Source organism: Balaenoptera acutorostrata, chromosome 8 (genome assembly GCF_949987535.1).
Source record: "Balaenoptera acutorostrata chromosome 8, mBalAcu1.1, whole genome shotgun sequence".
In the NCBI taxonomy this organism is placed as follows: Eukaryota; Metazoa; Chordata; class Mammalia; order Artiodactyla; family Balaenopteridae; genus Balaenoptera; species Balaenoptera acutorostrata.
In genome coordinates, this window is record NC_080071.1 from 42,622,591 (window position 1) to 42,642,269 (window position 19,679).

Here is a 19,679-nt window from a genome sequence, read left to right on the forward strand (position 1 = left end):
CTCCCACTTACATCCCAACCTCCCACTCTATCTCCCCTCTCAACCGCTTCCCCCTTGGTAACCAACAGTCTGTTCTCTATGTCCATGATTCTGTTTCTGTTTCCTAGATAGGTTCATTTGTGTCATATTTTAGATTCCACATATAAGTGATATCATATGGTATTTATCTCTTTCTGACTTATTTCACTTAGTATGATAATCTCTAGTTGCATCCATGTTGCTGCAAATTATTTTGTTCTTTTTTATGGCTGAGTAGTATTCCATTGTACATATGTACCACATCTTCTTTATCCATTCATCTGTCTATGGACATTTAGGTTGTTTCCATGTCTTGGCTATTGTGAATAGTGCTGCTATAAACATAGGGGTGCATGTATATTTCTGAATTATAGTTTTGTCTGGATACATGCCCAGGAGCGGGGATTGATGGATCATATGGTAATTCTAGTTTTAGTTTTCTGAGGAACCTTCATACTGTTTTCCACAGTGGCTGCACCAACTTACAAGGAATAATTTCTTGACCTAATCTTTCTATGGTTATTATTTCTCTTTAACCAGAATCTCTTTTTAAACTCTATCTCAAGGCTAACAGAAGGTTTCCACTCTAAAAAAAGTATGAAAAAAATATGTCCCCATTAATAGACTGTTCTACTGCTGCTCTTTCCTACTAGAAAATTCTTGAAAAATAGTCTACATTGCTTTCTTCCAGAGCCATTTCACTTCAGTTCCTCATACTTCCATAATCTGGCAGGTAGCTTTTTCTCTTTGTGAAACTCCACTTCAGAGGCATCAGGAATCTCCTAACTGCATCCAGTGGTTCTCCCTGTGGCATGTGATTTACAATATTTAGTAACCCCACTCTCTGCTGGCTTTTGCTACTCCATATTTTACAGATATGCCTCCAGCTTCTATGTCTATACTTCCTGGGCATCCTCTTCAGTAGCTCCATGCCTAACTTTAAATGCTGTGTTCCCACATCCCTCCCTAACCACCCTCTCACTCCACATCTCTGTTTGGCATTTTCATCCTCTCCCTTGACTTCAGTTACTAGGATAACATGTTGACCATTTTGAGATGGAACTCCAAGAGTTTTTGAAAACGTTAATAGTAGGAGGTGAGAAAAACTGACATTTGAAAAGTCAAAAAATAATTTGTTTTATTCTGCAGAGGCTTTATTTTACCTTCAGAGGCAGACTGTTCTTTTGTCTTATGAAAAAATCTTTTAAATAGGTCTTTAAGTTACACAAAAATAAAGTGAAGTCTCAACTCTGGCGCATAGAAGATGGAGACAATGTGACTGCAAGAGACTAGACAACTCTGAACAGTAATGTGCACAATTATCTTCATTGTGAGCACAGCTACATCACTGCAGATTCTGTGTCTTTTGGGAAAATGTCATTCTTTTTCTAAATATGGATTTAGACTGCATAGTCTTTGAGCATAGGTGTTGATCCTGGAGATGAATGCACACCTTCACATTAATTTTGATAGCCCACTTCCTTTTTCTTGGCCTTGTAGCTGGAGATCCTGAATTCAGGGTAGGAAAACATGTTGAAAGACAGTTCCATAGGGGATGGTAAGGTGGCTTTGCAAGATGGGTTTAGACCTTAGAGGATGCAGAGAAATGCCTGGAAGGGGACCTCTATGGAAGGGGTTGAATTGTGGGTTCTGAGAGGTCTTGTAGCAGTTATAGTGAGCCTAGCTGATGCTAGCTTCAGTTTGGGGAGCTGGAGGAAGAGATTGAGCTCATGCTTGAGAGCAGTACCAGCCTGTGGACTGCTGGACTTGAGGGGGAAATAGGTGACCTGCAGAGGAACAAATCAGCAGTTTGAAGCCAGAGAGCTGGCTGTAGAGGAAAGTGACAGCCAGGACAAATTGGTTAAGTAAGTAAACATTCACTGGGCATTCTTAAAAACTTTGCGCTGAGAAACATATTGAATTAGTATAGGAGCTCTGAATATTGAAATCGAAATAAAGCATTAAAAAAAACAAACCCTGAGACTCCTGGATTATAATCCCCAAATTCACATCTCTAATATGGCACCATATTTCTGAGCTCTAGGGCCCATATATCTAGTGCATGCCAGACCTTTTTTTTTTTAACCTTAAGTTCTTTTGTTAGAAGCCATGTCTTTGAGAATGGGCATAGGGAACTTTGCCAGGGAACTAAACTCTTTAACATTCAGCAAGTCCAACCATGTCTGGTTTGGAATCTTGACTCTACAGTTTTTATCCCATGTTATACCCATGTTCTGGTTAGGATTTACTGAGGCTACTTAGTGTTTCCTCTTGTAATCTGTCAGTGTGCTTGTGTTTCTCTCTCTAACGCCGAACATCCCTGTTTCTTGTTTGTGGTGTTAGTCCTTGTTCCTCCATTTATCTTCCCAGCTCTTGACTCATTTCTAACCACCAGCTATCTGCACGGTTGTAGTCTGGATTCTGATGACCAGTGTGCCTGATATTCACTTCACATACTCAATAGATATTTGTGTCATGAGTGAATGTTCCTTAGTAAATTCCAGTACTTGATGATTTCAAGGGACTTAGACTTCAAGGTGCCCTGGATTTCACTCAGTTGCTAGCAGACTAACTTCTTGAAGAACTGATTGACATCCATGCATTCTCACTCAAGACAACCTCTCAAAATTAAGGACCTTTAGATGTAGTAAGACATAGGAGTCAATTGAAGATTTTTTTTTTTTTTTTATCAAGATGTGTATATTATTAAGGTTTGTTTCCAACAGTTTGCACTTTGCTTTCACTTCCTGGTTAACTTGAGCCCACCTGACTTAATTTTATCAGGATCAAAAATTTCTCTCAATAAATTATTTGATATTTTTCTATAAATTATACATCTTTATTGTGTTATGTACCCAGAAGTATCTGCATTTTATTAGTACAACAAAAATTGGTTATTATTTAACTTTTACTCTGTCAGATATGGTGCTACATTTAATCCTCAAATCAACCCTGTGAGGTTAGCATGTCATTATTGTTAATTTACAGATGAAAAAGCTAGAAAATAAGCGTTGTCATTATTGTTAATTCACAGATGATAAAGCTAGAAAATATAGAAGTTGAGTCACTTGCTTAAAGAAAGAGTACTGGGCTTCCCTGGTGGCGCAGTGGTTGAGAATCTGCCTGCTAATGCAGGGGACACGGGTTTGAGCCCTGGTCTGGGAAGATCCCACATGCCGCGGAGCAACTAGGCCCATGAGCCACAGCTGCTGAGCCTGTGCGTCTGGAGCCTGTGCCCCGCAACAGGAGTGGCCGCGATAGTGGCCATCTTCACCGCGATGCAGAGTGGCCCCCGCTTGCCGCAACTAGAGAAAGCCCTCGCACAGAAACGAAGACCCAACACAGCCAAAAATAAAATAAATAAATAAAGTAGTTATTAATTTTTTTTTAAAAAAGAAAGAGAGTACTGAGTGGAGCATCCAGACTTTGAACACCTCATTCTTTCTGAATCCAGAGTCTGTGACCAAACTGTGGTAATCATAAGACTTAGACTGGTTCACATTAAGAAAATAAAGTTATAAATTGTGTTGTAGGGTGGTATTAGTAAGCATAATATCCATCACTGAAAGTATACCTCCCAGTCAGCTGCCTACGCTCATGTATAGCAATTCATGAGGCCAAGGATGCTACTTTTCCTTGCAGCATCCAAATCCAAATAAGGATGATCAAAAAGAATTTTTTCTTTTAAAGTCACATGTTTCTGGATTATAACTGTGCAGCTTTGAAAAACAATAGCCTCTAGGGACACATCTGAAAGCAGAACTCATAAAATGTTGGCATTTGCATTTGAAAGTGTTTTCTCAAAAAACCAATAGTTATATTCATTAGGGAATTGTGCTATCATCCCTCAAAGAAGGTCAGAATTCAAATTCTATCAGAAATTCTTTTTTATTTTTCTTACTCATATCATATTTCAAGAGACATTTTGTGTTTTGATTTGTTTTCTTAATTGAAATCCTGCAGTTGCTAAGGCTTAGTGGGAAAAGGTATATATGTGTGTGTGTGTAGGGGGGGATTTAAACCAATTCATAATTTCTGTTTTATTCTGCTTTATTATGTTTTAATCTTTTTTTTTGTAGTCCAGCTCCCCACCCCCCAAAAAAATGCTTCTCTTGAATACTTACTGAAACATTTTTTCTAGAAAGAGAATTTTCCATTAAAAAATCTCAAAAGTCAGCAGTTTTTAAATTTAAAGTTTAAAAGAAACTAAATGCTTATTCATCCCTCCTCATTCTAAATTATCTCTGTTTTACTAATATTTCTAAGGCAAATGCAATTTTAATAATTATATATACATCTCAACAAAAATATCCTCAGTTTACTGCTGTGTTTTACTAAGTCTATAGGAAATCAAACCACATCAAGTAATTTTGCTCTAAAATTTCTTAAGCTGATATTTTAATCATAAAATCAGTCTTAGAAGATATGTACAAGGTAATCTTGGGTCTAACCAGTGGCATGATGACAATATTTAATCACAGGCTCTCCAGAATTAAAACAAATCCTGATTTGTAGCATTTGCCAATTTCCATGGTATAAATACTCTCCCTATAGCCAATTTCAAGCTAACGATATGACGTCACTGAAGGAAGAGCTGGGAAAAGATGTAACCACAGTCCACACACCACTGGGTCCCACAACCCTAACATCATGTGAGCTTTCATCAAAACCTCCAATAAGTCTCTGAAGTCACCTTTTGGTCAGAAGTGGCTAAAGGGATGCAGATGAGAATTGTGCTTAAAAGCCAGGCTCTAGAGTCGGGCTGCCAAGACCCTAACTCCACTCTTTAAGTTACCCTCTGTGTTACCTTGCATAAGCCATCTAACTTTCTCTTTGCTCATATGTAAAATGGTAATAATAAAGTTTCTATCTCATTAGAATTGCTGTGATTATTAAATAAAATAATGCATTAAAATGCCTAGGAGATTTCTTGGCACATAGCTATAATAATAGGCTATTAGTAATAAATGTTAGGGTTTGTTTTTTCGAGAATTCACAATTCCACTTATCGGAATGTTTTACACATTGTCGTCTAAATCTTTCAGAGGTCATTGAAACCCATCCTGTTTGATAGCAATATTCTGAGAGGAGCCAGTTATAGAGGGCAGAGCACTAAGAAGTCATACCTTAATAAAGAAGATGTGGCACATATATACAATGGAATATTACTCAGCCATCAAAAGAAATGAAATTGAGTCATTTGTAGTGAGGTGGATGGACCTAGTGTCTGTCATACAGAGTGAAGTAAGTCAGAAGGAGAAAAATAAATACTGTATGTTAACACATATACATGGAATCTAAAAAAAAAAAAGATTCTGAAGAACCTAGGGGCAGGACAGGAATAAAGATGCAGATGTAGAGAATGGACTTGAGGACACAGGGAGGGGGAAGGGTAAGCTGGGACGAAGTGAGAGAGTGGCATGGACATATATACACTATCAAATGTAAAATAGATAGCTAGTGGGAAGCTAGTGGGAGATCAGCTCGGTGCTTTGTGACCACCTAGAGGGGTGGGGTAGGGAGGGTGGGAGGGAGATGCAAGAGGGAGGAGATATGGGGATATATGTATATGTATAGCTGATTCACTTTGTTATACAGCAGAAACTAACACACCATTATAAAGCAATTATACTCCAATAAAGATGTTAAAAAAAAAAAAAAGAAGTCATACCTTAGTTACTAGTCCCAGTTTTGCCAAAGTCTAGGTTTGTTACCTTTGCCAAACCAGTTTACTTCAAGAACTTTGGTTCTCTCATTAGTAAAATACAGAAAGTAATGACCACCCTGCCAACTGCACAGGATTGTGGTGAGATTAATATGAGATAATGAAGCTAAGAGCTCTTGGAAGATGGTACAAACGTGGGGTATTATCATTAATCCAATTTAAAATTCATGATGCCATGGAGGCATTAAAATAAAAGAGTGAAAAATTTTGTGTCATTTGAGTAAAAATTGGGAATGATGTGTTGTTAACAGCTGGGATGTTTTGCTGTAAAGAGGAAAAACCCCACATTATATCATGAAGCAGTTAAGCATTTTTTTCTTCCCACAAAAGAGCAAGTTTCAAAAGAAAAGGAACTATACTTTGAAATGTAACATATGTTTAAGTGAATTAGGGATCTTGGGAAACTAAGTTAAGAAATATCTATGAAATCATAATTTTCTGGAAAAGGAAATACAACAGAGAAATTAATAGATAAAGCATATAATAGTCTATCAAATGAAAGATGAGACACTTAGGCAAAATGGATAGTTCGCATTATGTCATTACAAGATGTATAGTGCAAATCTCCAAATAATTATTAAAGGTAAAAGATCTTCAGTTTTATAAATAAGTATAAAAAATGAAATGTCCAGGACAGATTGAAGAAATCTTAAATAAATTAAGTTCAGTCAACTTGTGAACAAGAAACAGCACACACAAAAATGAAGGCAAGGAAATTATAGGAAAAATACCAGATTTTTAAAAAATTTACACTTTGAATCTCTGTTCACATAGAAGAATCATATACATTTATATATATTCAGTGAGAGTTAACCAAAAAATCACTCTAAAAGTATACCTATGATTTTTTTTTCATAAGTTATGACTTCACACTGTGCTTTAACAGAGGAGTTCTGTTCTGGGGACAAAGAATCACCTGTGCAGCATGGTCCTCACCACACACTTTTCTGTCAGTTGCCAGTAAAGATTCTTATTGTCTAAAATTTAAATGTCAGTCCATGATATAGGAAGATCAAGTTTCCTTGTTGAGGGGGAAAAAAATCAGAATGAAAGTTATGAATAGTATGTTACCTTCTATGAAAGGCAGAGGGAAAATATGAAATAAAAATTTATAATAAATCACTGAAAATATACATAAGAAATTTATGACTTGGGGAACTTGAGTAGACTGGGAAAGAGGTGGAGACAAGACTTTCATAAGGTACCTTTTCACACTGTTTTGATTTTTGAGTCGTGAAGTTTTTACCTATTAAATAAATTATTGTATGTGTGTGTGTCTGTAAGTCCAGTACACATTGATGTATAAAAACCTGTCTCACATCTGACTTAATGTCTCTCACCTGCCCATGCTCAGGCCTGACACAGGCAGGGACACCTGTGGAAGAGAAGGGGCATGATGAATGTCTTCACTCTCCATGCCCCGTCCCCTGTCCCACCCACTTTGCTGCTTCTCCTTGCTCAGCAATGTGGAGGGGAGGCAGGGGTCAAAGGGTCTTACAAGACTGGTGGGTTTGTTGTCATCTGTGTGACAAATACCCAAATGTTGGTTATTTTTTTCTCCTGGGGAGCTTTTGTGCGTCCCTCAGAGACAGCTTACTACACCAAGAGGGTACTTTGTTCTCTGATATTTGGGCTGAATTTTTACGATTCCTACCCTGGCTTCCATATCAACAATCACCCCATGAAGGCTGTTTTCCACCCTCTGAAGTTGGTATCCTTTGGTCAATGCCTTTAAAAGACCTCTCTACTCCACCTGCCTCATGACTTTGAAAAAACTCAATCCCTTTTCTGTGCTAAAGTCTGGAAGTGCATGTCTCTCCCTCCACAGGGTCCCTCTTACAGTCCTCCCTTTAGGCCAAGTTTTCTTAACCTCCATGCTATTGACATTTGGGGCTAGATAATTCTTTGTTGTGGGGGATTTTCCTGTGCATTTTAGGATGTTTAGTGGCATCCTTGGCCTCTACCCGTTATTTAACAGTAGCACGCCCCCATCAACCAAAACAAGAATGTCTCCAGAAATTGCCCGATGACCCCTGGAAGGCAAATGGCCTGGTTGAGAGCCACAGCACTAGGCTAACAGCACTCTTCAAATGAATTGCCATTTCCTAATCTCCTTACCATTCTGCTAATTATCAGGCTGCATGATGGGGTTTAGGTGATAATCAAATACACATTGGAGACTGCCCCTTAGCAAGCCCTGCACAGAGGGTCTGATAGATAAATATCATGAGAATATGTGGGCATGTGACACCCATTTTTTCAGAAGGAACTCTGCAATCTTGAGATAATAGGAAAATTCTTACATCAATGAAAATCAATGTAAGCCTACACTGTCTCCGACATTTAAAAATCTGGGCCTAAGGACAGTGAGAGTAGGGGTAAAGGAGACTTTAATTTGTTTATTTTTTGACTTTATTATTGACTATTTTTTATTATTCAAGCTTTTGGATTAAAATTTGTATTTTTTAAAGAAAGAATCATAATTCTTCCATAGCTACATGAAGAAGAACATTTTAAGTTTTTGTAAGATTTTGATTTTGGTTTCATGGCTAAGATATGAAAGGAGGGTCAAGAAAAAGGGGAAAAAAGAGAGAGACAAAAGGTTAAAAGGGAGAGGAGGTTAAAACTTACCTTGTTTCATCGATATAAACTGCTTCCAGCACAGATGCTGCATATTCAATATTCTTCTTTAAGTCTACGATGTTAACATCACCTTTTTCCAGCTGCTTCACTAAGCATCTTAGTCTGTTTCCAAAAGTTAGCCAAAAAGAAAGAAAAATAAAAAGAGATTTATCATAACTGTATGGAAAATAGTCCAATATTAAATATACAAATTGGGTTAAACTTTCAGTATATCTTTCCAGGTCATTAAATAGAAATATTTTTAGGTATATTTGGGGTATAATTAAGATCATTCTTTATCACTTAAATGACTCAGAAATTATATTCACCTCTCAATAATACTAGGGCTATAGGTTGCTAGTTTAGGTACCATATTTCAAACATAGTTTTTCTGAAAATTCAAAACAATATAGGTATTTTCATAAAAGTATTTCTAACAGTAGAATTTACTTTATGGCTGTTTTGCTTCTTCAGAGTTGACACTAAGAGAATATTTAAAGTCTACTCTTTTGACTACCACTGTAGCAATTATTCACTGTATATAGCAGTAAAAACAAAAATAAAAGGCAAAAGATTCAAGAAAATATAATTAAGATGAGAAAAAAATATATGTATGCATGCCTAGTATTTTTACTGCAATGGTTTTTCACTTGAAGGAAAACTGTAAAATATTTTCTCTTGTTTTTGCCCATGGGATGATGTATCCCAATTGTTTGAGAAATTTTAAAACATGCCTGGACTTCTGACTCACAGAAACTGTGATGTAATTAATACTATTGTTTTAAGTCACTAAATTTTGGGATAATTTTTTATGCAGCAATAGATATCTCATGGAGTGAGATAATACAAATTACCTCAATAAGTTTCTAACACTTTAAAAAACTTCTATGCATTAATTATAAATCCAGTGTTTCTGAAGATACTGCCCTTTACTAGGCAGAAAAAGAGAATATATTCTTCAGTCAGTACACACTATAAATAAACATTGTGAAGACAATTTACCCATTTTCCTAAATCAGCAGACAGAATTTAATTCCATTCCTAAGAAAATGTATCTCAGAGAGAATGGAGTGTATCTACTTTTAGGCACTGTCTTAAAGATAGTGTAACGGATTTTCAGAAAATTTACTTTGGGTGATTTCCAATATCAAGGTTTAGGGTATAAAGGCAAGTTAAAAATTTCAGCAAGGGTATTTGACATTTCTCCATCCATAAGAAATACTTTATTTCTCCATGAAAGAAAGCCACACCTAGATTAAAACTTCTTATTCAGGAAGCTACAAAGAATTACTTTTTGTACCATATACTTTTGTATGATAAAATATTAGCAGACAACAACATTGCCAAATAAATTCCATGCATCAATAAACAAGTCTTATTTGTACAGAGTCAGCAAACTAAAACAAAACAAAAATAATAACTAAAACAGGTTACTTATAAAGAAAAAATTAAGCCTGGCTTTGAGGTTTGTGTAAAACACCGAATGTGATGATAAAGGAGCAACACATAGAATCTTGAGGGATTTTTGTAATGCTTATGACCCAAGCACATTATACTTAGTGAAATTATGTTTTATGTGGGAAGCAAAAGAAAAAGTGCCATACTTTGCAATGGCTTAAAAATATTCCACTCATGTATCCTTCTTGTGAAAAGTGTTTGGTATAGCTTGGTTGTACGGCTTTGCTGTATTTGGTTGTATGATGTGGTCTTAAAATCCATGTGAACTTCAGATGGTTGCCTTTCATTCTTTCTGAATAACTGAACTCTTTTATAATTTAAGTTAGCAATTTTCACTACTAAAAAACTACATTTTCCAGGTTGTCTCAAAGCTACGTATGGTCAAATGACTGCATTCTGGTTAAGGAGAATAAGAAGGTCATTGAGTAAGACTTTCAGAACAATTATTTTGAAGAGGGCTAACTCAACTAGAAGGGATTCTCTTTTACCCTTGCCTGTTACTTACTGCCTGGAATGCAGTGGAACTGTCTGAAGGTCCAGGAGCTATATAGGATCATAAAGTGATCTGACTAAAGGAAGCTACCCACTAAGAATGGCAGAGAAGGAAGAAGGAATTCGTCTGGGTCCCATGCTGTGAATCCACCTGAATGAAATCACCTACATCTGAACTTAGTTCATGAGAGAACAAAAAAAAAAAATGTTGTGTTCAAGCCACTATTATTTTGAGATATCTTTTTCTTTTTCCTTTTTAATTTTTGAATTTTATTTTATTTATTTTTTTATACAGCAGGTTCTTATTAGTCATCAATTTTATACACATCAGTGTATACATGTCAATCCCAATCTCCCAATTCATCACACCACCACACCCACCCCCTGCCGTTTTCCCCCCTTGGTGCCCATACATTTGTTCTCTACATCTGTGTCTCAACTTCTGCCCTGCAAACCGGTTCATCTGTACCATTTTTCTAGGTTCCACATACATATATTAATATATGATATTTGTTTTTCTCTTTCTGATTTCCTTCCTTCCTCTGCAATTTTTTGGAAGTGTTTGAGAAGGATGGGTGTTAGCTCTTCTCTAAATGTTTGATAGAAATCACCTGTGAAGCCATCTGGTCCTGGACTTTTGTTTGTTGGAAGATTTTTAATCACAGTTTCAATTTCATTACTTGTGATTGGTCTGTTCATATTTTCTATTTCTTCCTGGTTCAGTCTTGGAAGGTTATACCTTTCTAAGAATTTGTCCATTTCTTCCAGGTTGTCCATTTTATTGGCATAGAGTTGCTTGTAGTCATCTCTTAAGAGGCTTTGCATTTCTGCAGTGTCTGTTGTAACTTCTCCTTTTTCATTTCTAATTTTATTGATTTGAGTCCTCTCCCTCTTTTTCTTGATGAGTCTGGCTAATGGTTTATCAATTTTGTTTACCTTCTCAAAGAACCAGCTTTTAGTTTTATTGATCTTTGCTATTGTTTTCTTTGTATCTATTTCATTTATTTCTGCTCTGATCTTTATGATTTCTTCCCTTCTACTAACTTTGGGTTGTGTTTGTTCTTCTTTCTCTAGTTCCTTTAGGTGTAAGGTTAGATTGTTTATTTAAGATTTTTCTTGTTTCTTGAGGTAGGCTTGTATAGCTATAAACCTCCCTCTTAGAACTGCTTTTGCTGCATCCCATAGGTTTTGGATCGTCGTGTTTTCATTATCATTTGTCTCTAGGTATTTTTTGATTTCCTCTTTGATTTCTTCAGTGATCTCTTGGTTATTTAGTAACGTATTGTTTAGCCTCCATGTGTTTGTGTTTTTTACGTTTTTTTCCCTGTAATTCATTTCTAACCTCATAGCGTTGTGGTCAGAAAAGATGCTTCATATGATTTCAATTTTCTTAAATTTACTGAGGCTTGATTTGTGACCCAAGATGTTGTCTATCTTGGAGAATGTTCCGTGTGCACTTGAGAAGAAAGTGTAATCTGCTGTTTTTGGATGGAATGTCCTATAAATATCAATTAAATCTATCTGGTCTATTGTGTCATTTAAAGCTTGTGTTTCCTTATTAATTTTGTGTCTGGATGATCTGTCCATTGGCGTAAGTGAGGTGTTAAAGTCCCCCACTATTATTGTGTTACTGTCGATTTTCTCTTTTATAGCTGTTAGCAGTTGCCTTATGTATTGAGGTGCTCCTATTTTGGGTGCATACATATTTATAATTGTTATATCATCTTCTCGTGTTGATCCTTTGATCATTATGTAGTGTCCTTCCTTGTCTCTTGTAACATTCTTTATTTTAAAGTCTATTTTATCTGATATGAGTATTGCTACTCCAGCTTTCTTTTGATTTCCCCTTGCATGGAATATCTTTTTCCATCCCCTCACTTTCAGTCTGTATGTGTCCCTAGGTCTGAAGTGGGTCTCTTGTAGACAGCATATATATGGGTCTTGTTTTTGTATCCATTCAGCAAGCCTCTGTCTTTTGGTTGGAGCATTTAATCCATTCATTTTTAAGGTAATTATCGATATATATGTTCCTATGACCATTTTCTTAATTGTTTTGGGTTTGTTTTTGTAGGCCATTTTCTTCTCTTGTGTTTCCCACTTAGAGAAGTTCCTTTAGCATTTGTTGTAGAGCTGGTTTGGTGGTGCTGAATTCTCTTAGCTTTTGCTTGTCTGTAAAGCTTTTGATTTCTCCATCAAATCTAAATGAGATCCTTGCTGGGTAGAGTAATCTTGGTTGTAGTTTCTTCCCTTTCATCACTTTAAGTATATCATGCCACTCCCTTCTGGTTTGTAGAGTTTCTGCTGAGAAATCAGCTGTTAACCTTATGGGAGTTGCCTTGTATGTTATTTGTCGTTTTTCCCTTGCTGCTTTCAATAATTTTTCTTTGTCTTTAATTTTTGCCAATTTGATTACTATGTGTCTTAGCATGTTTCTCCTTGGGTTTATCCCGTATGGGACTCTCTGTGCTTCCTGGACTGGGTGACTATTTCCTTCCCCATGTTAGGGAAGTTTTCGACTATAATCTCTTCAAATATTTTCTTGGGTCCTTTCTCTCTCTCTTCTCCTTCTGGGACCCCTATAATGCGAATGTTGTTGCGTTTAATGTTGTCCCAGAGTTCTCTTAGGCTGTCTTCATTTCTTTTCATTCTTTTTTCTTTAGTCTGTTCCGCAGCAGTGAATTCCACCATTCTGTCTTCCAGGTCATTTGTCCATTCTTCTGCCTCAGTTATTCTGCTATTGATTCCTTCTAGTGTAGTTTTCATTTCAGTTATTGTATTGTTCATCTCTGTTTGTTTGTTCTTTAATTCTTCTAGGTCTTTGTTAAACATTTCTTGCATCTTCTCGATCTTTGCCTCCATTCTTTTTCCGAGGTCCTGGATCATCTTCATTATCATTATTCTGAATTCTTTTTCTGGAAGGTTGCCTATCTCCACTTCATTTAGTTGTTTTTCTGGGGTTTTATCTTGTTCCTTCATCTGGTACATAGCCCTCTGCCTTTTCATCTTGTCTATCTTTCTGTGAATGTCGTTTTTGTTCCACAGGCTGCAGGATTGTAGTTTTTCTTGCTTCTGCTGTCTGCCCTTTGGTGGATGAGGCTACCTAAGAGGCTTGTGCAAGTTTTCTGATTGGAGGGACTGGTCTTGAGATTTCTTTTAAATGCAGCTGAACCCAATCCTAACTGATAAATCAAATGAATAAGAAATGAATCAAATTATGGTCTTTTCTGGGTATATGCCCAGTAGTGGGATTACTGGGTCATATGGTAGTTCTATTTTTAGTTTTTTAAGGAACCTCCATACTATTTTCCATAATACATTCACCCTAATGTTCCTAGCAGCACTATTTGCAATAGCCAGAACAAGGAAGCAACTTAATGTCCATCGACAGAGAAATGGATAAAGAAGATGTGGTATATATATATGATGGAATATTACTCAGCCATAAAAAGGAATGAAATCAGGTCATTTGTAGAGATGTGGGTGGACCTAGAGCCTGTCATACAGAGTGAAGTAAATCAGAAAGAGAAAAACAAATATTGTATATTAATGCATACGTGTGGAACCTAGAAAAATGGTATAGATGATCCTATTTGCAAAGCAGAAATAGAGACACAGACATAGAGAACAAATGTATAGAAACCAAGGGGGAAAGGGGGGCGGGTGGGAGGAATTAGGAGATTGGGATTGACACATATACACTATTGATACTATGTATAAAATAGATAACTAATGAGACCATACTCTGTAGCACAGGGAAGTCTACTTAATGCACTGTGGTGACCTGAATGGGAAGGGGGTCCAAAAGGGAGGGGATATATGTATATGCATGGCTGATTCATTTTGCTGTACAGTAGAAACTAACACAACATTGTAAAGCAACTCTACTCCAATAAAAATTAATTTTAAAAAAATGAATCAAAATAAGGAACTCAAGAATAGAGAAATTTTTATATAAAACGAGAGAGGACACTCCTGGTAAACTATACTCAGGTTCACTCCCTAACTCATGACAGCCTGCAGTTGTTCCCAGGGAGTCATCCATCAGCAGATCACACGTGATGAAACCTGGGACATCAAAAGGCTCTAATACTTACACAATGAACATGCTTTTTCACAGAGATATCTTGATGTAGTTTAAAACCAACAAACATTATAAATTGTTATATGTTAATAGGGGTAATAACCTGTAATCTGACATAAAAAATAGCTTTGAAAAATCTTAATAGGGGTATAAACCTAGAATCTAACACAAGAAATAGCTTTGAAAAAAATACTCCAAAAAAGTTTTACCACCCAACTAGAAAAACTAATTAGATATGGTTATAACTGTGTAAAACAATAGCCACCTATACACAGACACACACGCAGACACACACACACTCTCATACACACACCTCTAAACTCACTACGTCAACACCAAAAAACCAGAAATATATTTTGGAGGGTTACTAGGACTTCCTTTATCTCCTTTGCCTGTATGCACAAAATTTCCTTTAGTGAGTACACATTTCTATTTACATAAAAAGAAAAACCTTTGTATTGTAAAAAGATTATTTATAATTAAAACAGATGTTAAGGAAACAATTTATATATTTGTTATTTCAATTGTGAATTTGCTTTTGTAATCAATTTATGCATACAGTAATCCCCAACAATCTTATTTAGGCTTTAGTTTCCCTTTGTAGATAATACAAGGCCAAACATTATCATGAATCATTTTCAAATGATCATACATTCTAAACTGGTGGGTTCCAAAGCATTAAGGCTTTACTGAATATACCTGTACATATTTTTTATTTTTTTAAAGAAGATATAGACTATTTGCCTAATTCCTAAACTATCCTATGAGCAAATTCTCAGAACTGAAGAAGAAATCACAAAGTCATATGATAAAATAAATAAGTTCCCTAAATTTAGTAAAAACTCTTTTAAATAATGATTTGGTTTCTTTCATCAGAGTAAGCAAGCCGGGTGAAAAACAGTATAGTAATACCAGGACTAGGTATATTCTACTGGTTCCCAAAGCTTAAGATAAGTATATGTATTTTATGTTCTAACTTGAGCAGTTTCTGGCCCAGCAATTCAGCAATCTGTGGATAGAGACTCCACTGGCTACCGTGCACGGTAGCAAACAAGAGCTGTTCTATCAAACAGCATAGACCAGCTGTTTGTAAGCAGATAATATTGCCAAGAAGGTATTAAAACCCAAGTCTGTTAAATAAATAATTATTTAGTATTTATTACTGCACCTGGGGCTGTGTTAGAAAAATTGTGTATATGAATACATATAAGAATACATATATATGGATACACACACGTAATGCACCACAGTACCTGTCTTCAAGATATGTGCAATCTCTGGGAATGGCATGACTTATGCAAATAATGTTGTGAAATGTTGGCATACATACACTTCCGATTACTTCTTTTCCCTAATTTCCAAGCAAACTGATTTATTCACTGTGCCTCAAACACTCTCACATCATCCTAGATTCAAGTTCTTATTTCTTACTGAAATCCCTCTCTCCCATATCCCATCTTTAACTGTCTGAATCATGTTTAATTACCAGGCATATCTGGGATGCTATCTATATCATAGGTACTTAGAAGATTTCTATCCACTGTGATCTCTCGACTTAGAAACTAAACCACACTTCATTTATCCCTCACTTATGAAATTGATATTTCTCTGGCTTTCACTATAATTTTAATATTTTGTGCATGATGTTTTCCCAACTGATTTTTCAGCCAATAAAACAATTGCAAGGCCTGCAAAGAAGGAACACTGATCCATAATGAGGATAAAAATCAGTCAGTCAAAACTGACCCAAAAACTACAAAGATGATAGAATAAGTAAGCAAGTATGTTAAAAGTTACAATTAAAACAATAACATACTACTCAATACTCTGTAATGGCCTGTATGGGAAAAGAACCTAAAAAAAGAGTAGATACACACACACACACACATATATATATATATATATATATATATATATATATATGTATAACTGATTCACTTTGTTGTACACCTGAAACTAACAAAACATTGTAAATCAACTATACTCCAATAAAAGTTTAAAAAAAAAACATAAACAACATTATGCCAATAAATTCAACAACTCAGACAAAATAAACAATTTCCTTAAAAGATGCAAGCTACTAAATTTCAAAAAGAAATTAATAAACTGAATTTGTAGTTAAAAACTTTCACACAAAGAAAACTTCAGGCCCAAACGACTTCATTGGCGAATTCCTAAGAACATTTAATGAAGTAATAATACCTATTCCCTACAGACTTTTCCAGAAAAAGAATCCCAACTCATTCTAGGAGTACAAAATTACCCTTATAACAAAAGCAGATGAAAACATTAAAAGAAGAAAAAGCAGCAGCAGCAGTAACATATTAATGAATATGCCTCATGAACATAAATGTAAACATTTCTTAACATTTTAAGAAATCAAGTCCACCAGTACATAAAAGAATACTGCATCATAAAAGAGATTTATCTCAGGAATGAAAAGTTGTTATAAAATTGAAAAATTAATCAATGTAATTCACTATATTAAGAGACTAAGAAAAGCCATATGATCATCTCAATAAATACTCAAACAGTATTAGACAAAATCCAACATCAATTGCTGATTGAAACTCTTAGCATTTTAGGAATAGAGGGGAGCCTACAAAAATCTACAGCTAATGTCATAAATAATGTTAAATGACTGAATGCTTTCCTTCAAAAATCAGGAACAAGGCTCTAGTCTCGCCACAGATATTCATAATTTCATCGGATCTTTCAGCCAAAGCTATAAGGCAAGAATAAAAGCTATCCAGACTGGAAAGAAAGAAAGCTGTCTTTGTTCACAGACTACATGATTGTCTAAGTAGAAAATCTGATGAAATATAACAAAAAGTTACTAGAAGTAATAAAAAGTAATAAATGATTGTAACAAGTTTACAATATAAAAAAGATACAAAAATAATATCATTCTATATAATAATAATGAACAATCTGAAATTAAAATGAAAAGCAATACCATTTACAATAGTACTGAAATGTAAAATTCTTAGATATAAATCTGACAAAGTATGTGCAAGCCCTATACACTGAAAACTATAGAACATTGCTGAATGGAATAAAGGTAGACCTAAATAAATGAAGAGATGCACCATGTTTATGGATTGAAAGACCCAATATTGTTAACATGTCATTTCTCCACAAATTTATCTATAGATTCAATACAACACCAGTAAATATCCCAGCAGGCTTTTTGTTTTTGTATATATTGACATGCTGATTCTGAAATTCACATAGAATCAAGGAGCTAAAATAGTCAAAACAAATTTTACAAAAACAACAAAGTTGGGGGATTTACACTACTTCAAGACTCATAAGACTTCAAGACATTTTAAAGCTACAGTAATCAGTACAGTATAAATGGCATAATATAGTACATTATTAACAAAAAGATAGTACAACAGATCAATGGAACAGAATATAAAGTCTAAAAATAGACCCCCAATATATAGTCAATTTATTTCAGAAAAAGATGCAATGATAATCTAGAGGAAAAAGGATAACCTTTACAACAAATTGTGCTGGATCATTAAAAATGTCCATGTGTAAAAGGAACTTTGATCCATACATGCATCACAGATTTAAATGTATATCTTAAAACTATAAACCTAGAAGAAAACATAGGAGAAAATCTTTTTGATCTTGAGTCATTCAAAGATCTTATGTACAACACCTACGAAAAAAAAATAAGTTGAACTTCACCAATATTAAGAACTGTTCTTCAAAAACATTGTTTCAAGAATTAAAAGACAAGCCACAAACTGGGAGAAAATATTTGCAAACCACATATCTGATAAAGGATTTTCAGAAAGCATATAAAGAACTTGCAAAACTCAATAATAACAAGATAAGCAATCCAATACAAAATCTGCCAATGATTTTTTTCTATCACCAAAAAAGATATATCCATGGCAAACATGAAAAGATGCTCAAAATTACTGGTCACCAGAAAAAATTCAACCTAAAATAAGTGAGATATAATCAAATACCTATTGGAATGACTAAAATTAAAATAACTGATCATACCAAATATTGGCAAAGATGTGAAGCAAGTTAAACTACATACCCAGCTGTTGGGAATGTAAATAAGTACAATCACTTTGGAAAACAGTTTCTCAAAAAGTTACACATGTATCTACCATGTGACTCAACCACTCTATTCTTTGATGGAGAGAAAAAGAAATATATGTCCTTATACATACCTGTACATAAACATTATAGCAGCTTTATCTGTAATAGCCCCAAACTGGAAACATCCCAAATGTTCATCCACAAGTAAATGGAAAAACAAATTGGGGCATATCCATCCAAAGAAGTTCTACTCAGCAATAAAAGGAATGAACTATTGATACACATAATGACAGGAGTGAATCTCAAATAATTATGCTGAGTGAAATACGATAGATGCATATGTATGATTCGATTTATATAAAATTTTTAAAATGTAAGCTATTCTTACAGTGACAGGAAGCAGATCAGAGGTTGCCTGGGAGTGAGGAGATGAAGGAGGAAAGGAAGGGAAGGGTTACAAAGGAGCTGGAGGAAATTTTGAGGGCAATGGAAATGTTCATTTTCTTCATTGTGGTGATGGTTTCATAGGTGTACACAGATGTTCATACTTGTCAAATTATAAATTACACAGTGAAATATGTAATTTGAGATAGAAAAAGCATATATGCTAAATAGATGCTTCTGTTACATATCTTTATTTTTCATCAATTTTATTAAAATGCTTAAATTTTTAATATATACTATCATGAAAGGCATGATAAAAAATCAAAAGTAGCATTAAACTGTTAATGATCTTTCTCCAAGGAGAATGACACTAATTTTGATAATTCATAAGGCTTTTAAAATCAGCCTGAATATTAGGTGCTGAACAGGCTTTGATGTTCGCAGCTTTTTGGTGGGACTTCCTTACCTTCTAATGATCAGAACATTTAAAAGAAGATAGAAATGAAAATAGAAACCATCTTTGAAAATAACTGATTGGATCTGTGATTCAATCAAGCAGTTGCAGAAGAAAAATAATTTCTACCTTTGAACAGAGTACTGAGCTGTAGAAAATGATTATTTTTTTTATTCAAATATAGAACCAACACTTTCTAAATGAAAAAATACTCAGTATAAAGGGATGTAGTTTTCAGAATCAAGCACTTCATATACTCTAAACTTACTTTCTGAGATTGCTACATGACCCTGTCTTGCAAAAGGACCACCTACATGACTAAGAATATTATACTAAAAAATCCCGTGTGTCTATGCATGTCTTCATTAATTCTAGGA

The 19,679-nt window shown here is 35.0% G+C and overlaps 1 protein-coding gene across 6 annotated transcripts in view; it reads right to left on the reverse strand.

Moving 5' to 3' along the window:
- PDE1A (phosphodiesterase 1A) overlaps positions 1–19,679 on the reverse strand; it is a 362,506-nt gene that overhangs the window by 98,618 nt on the left and 244,209 nt on the right. For all 6 annotated transcript variants that reach the window (XM_057551615.1, XM_007190377.2, XM_007190378.2 and 3 more), the window contains one exon: positions 8,375–8,488. In XM_057551615.1, the coding sequence (XP_057407598.1) occupies positions 8,375–8,488 (114 nt within the window). The remainder of the gene's footprint in view (positions 1–8,374; positions 8,489–19,679) is intronic.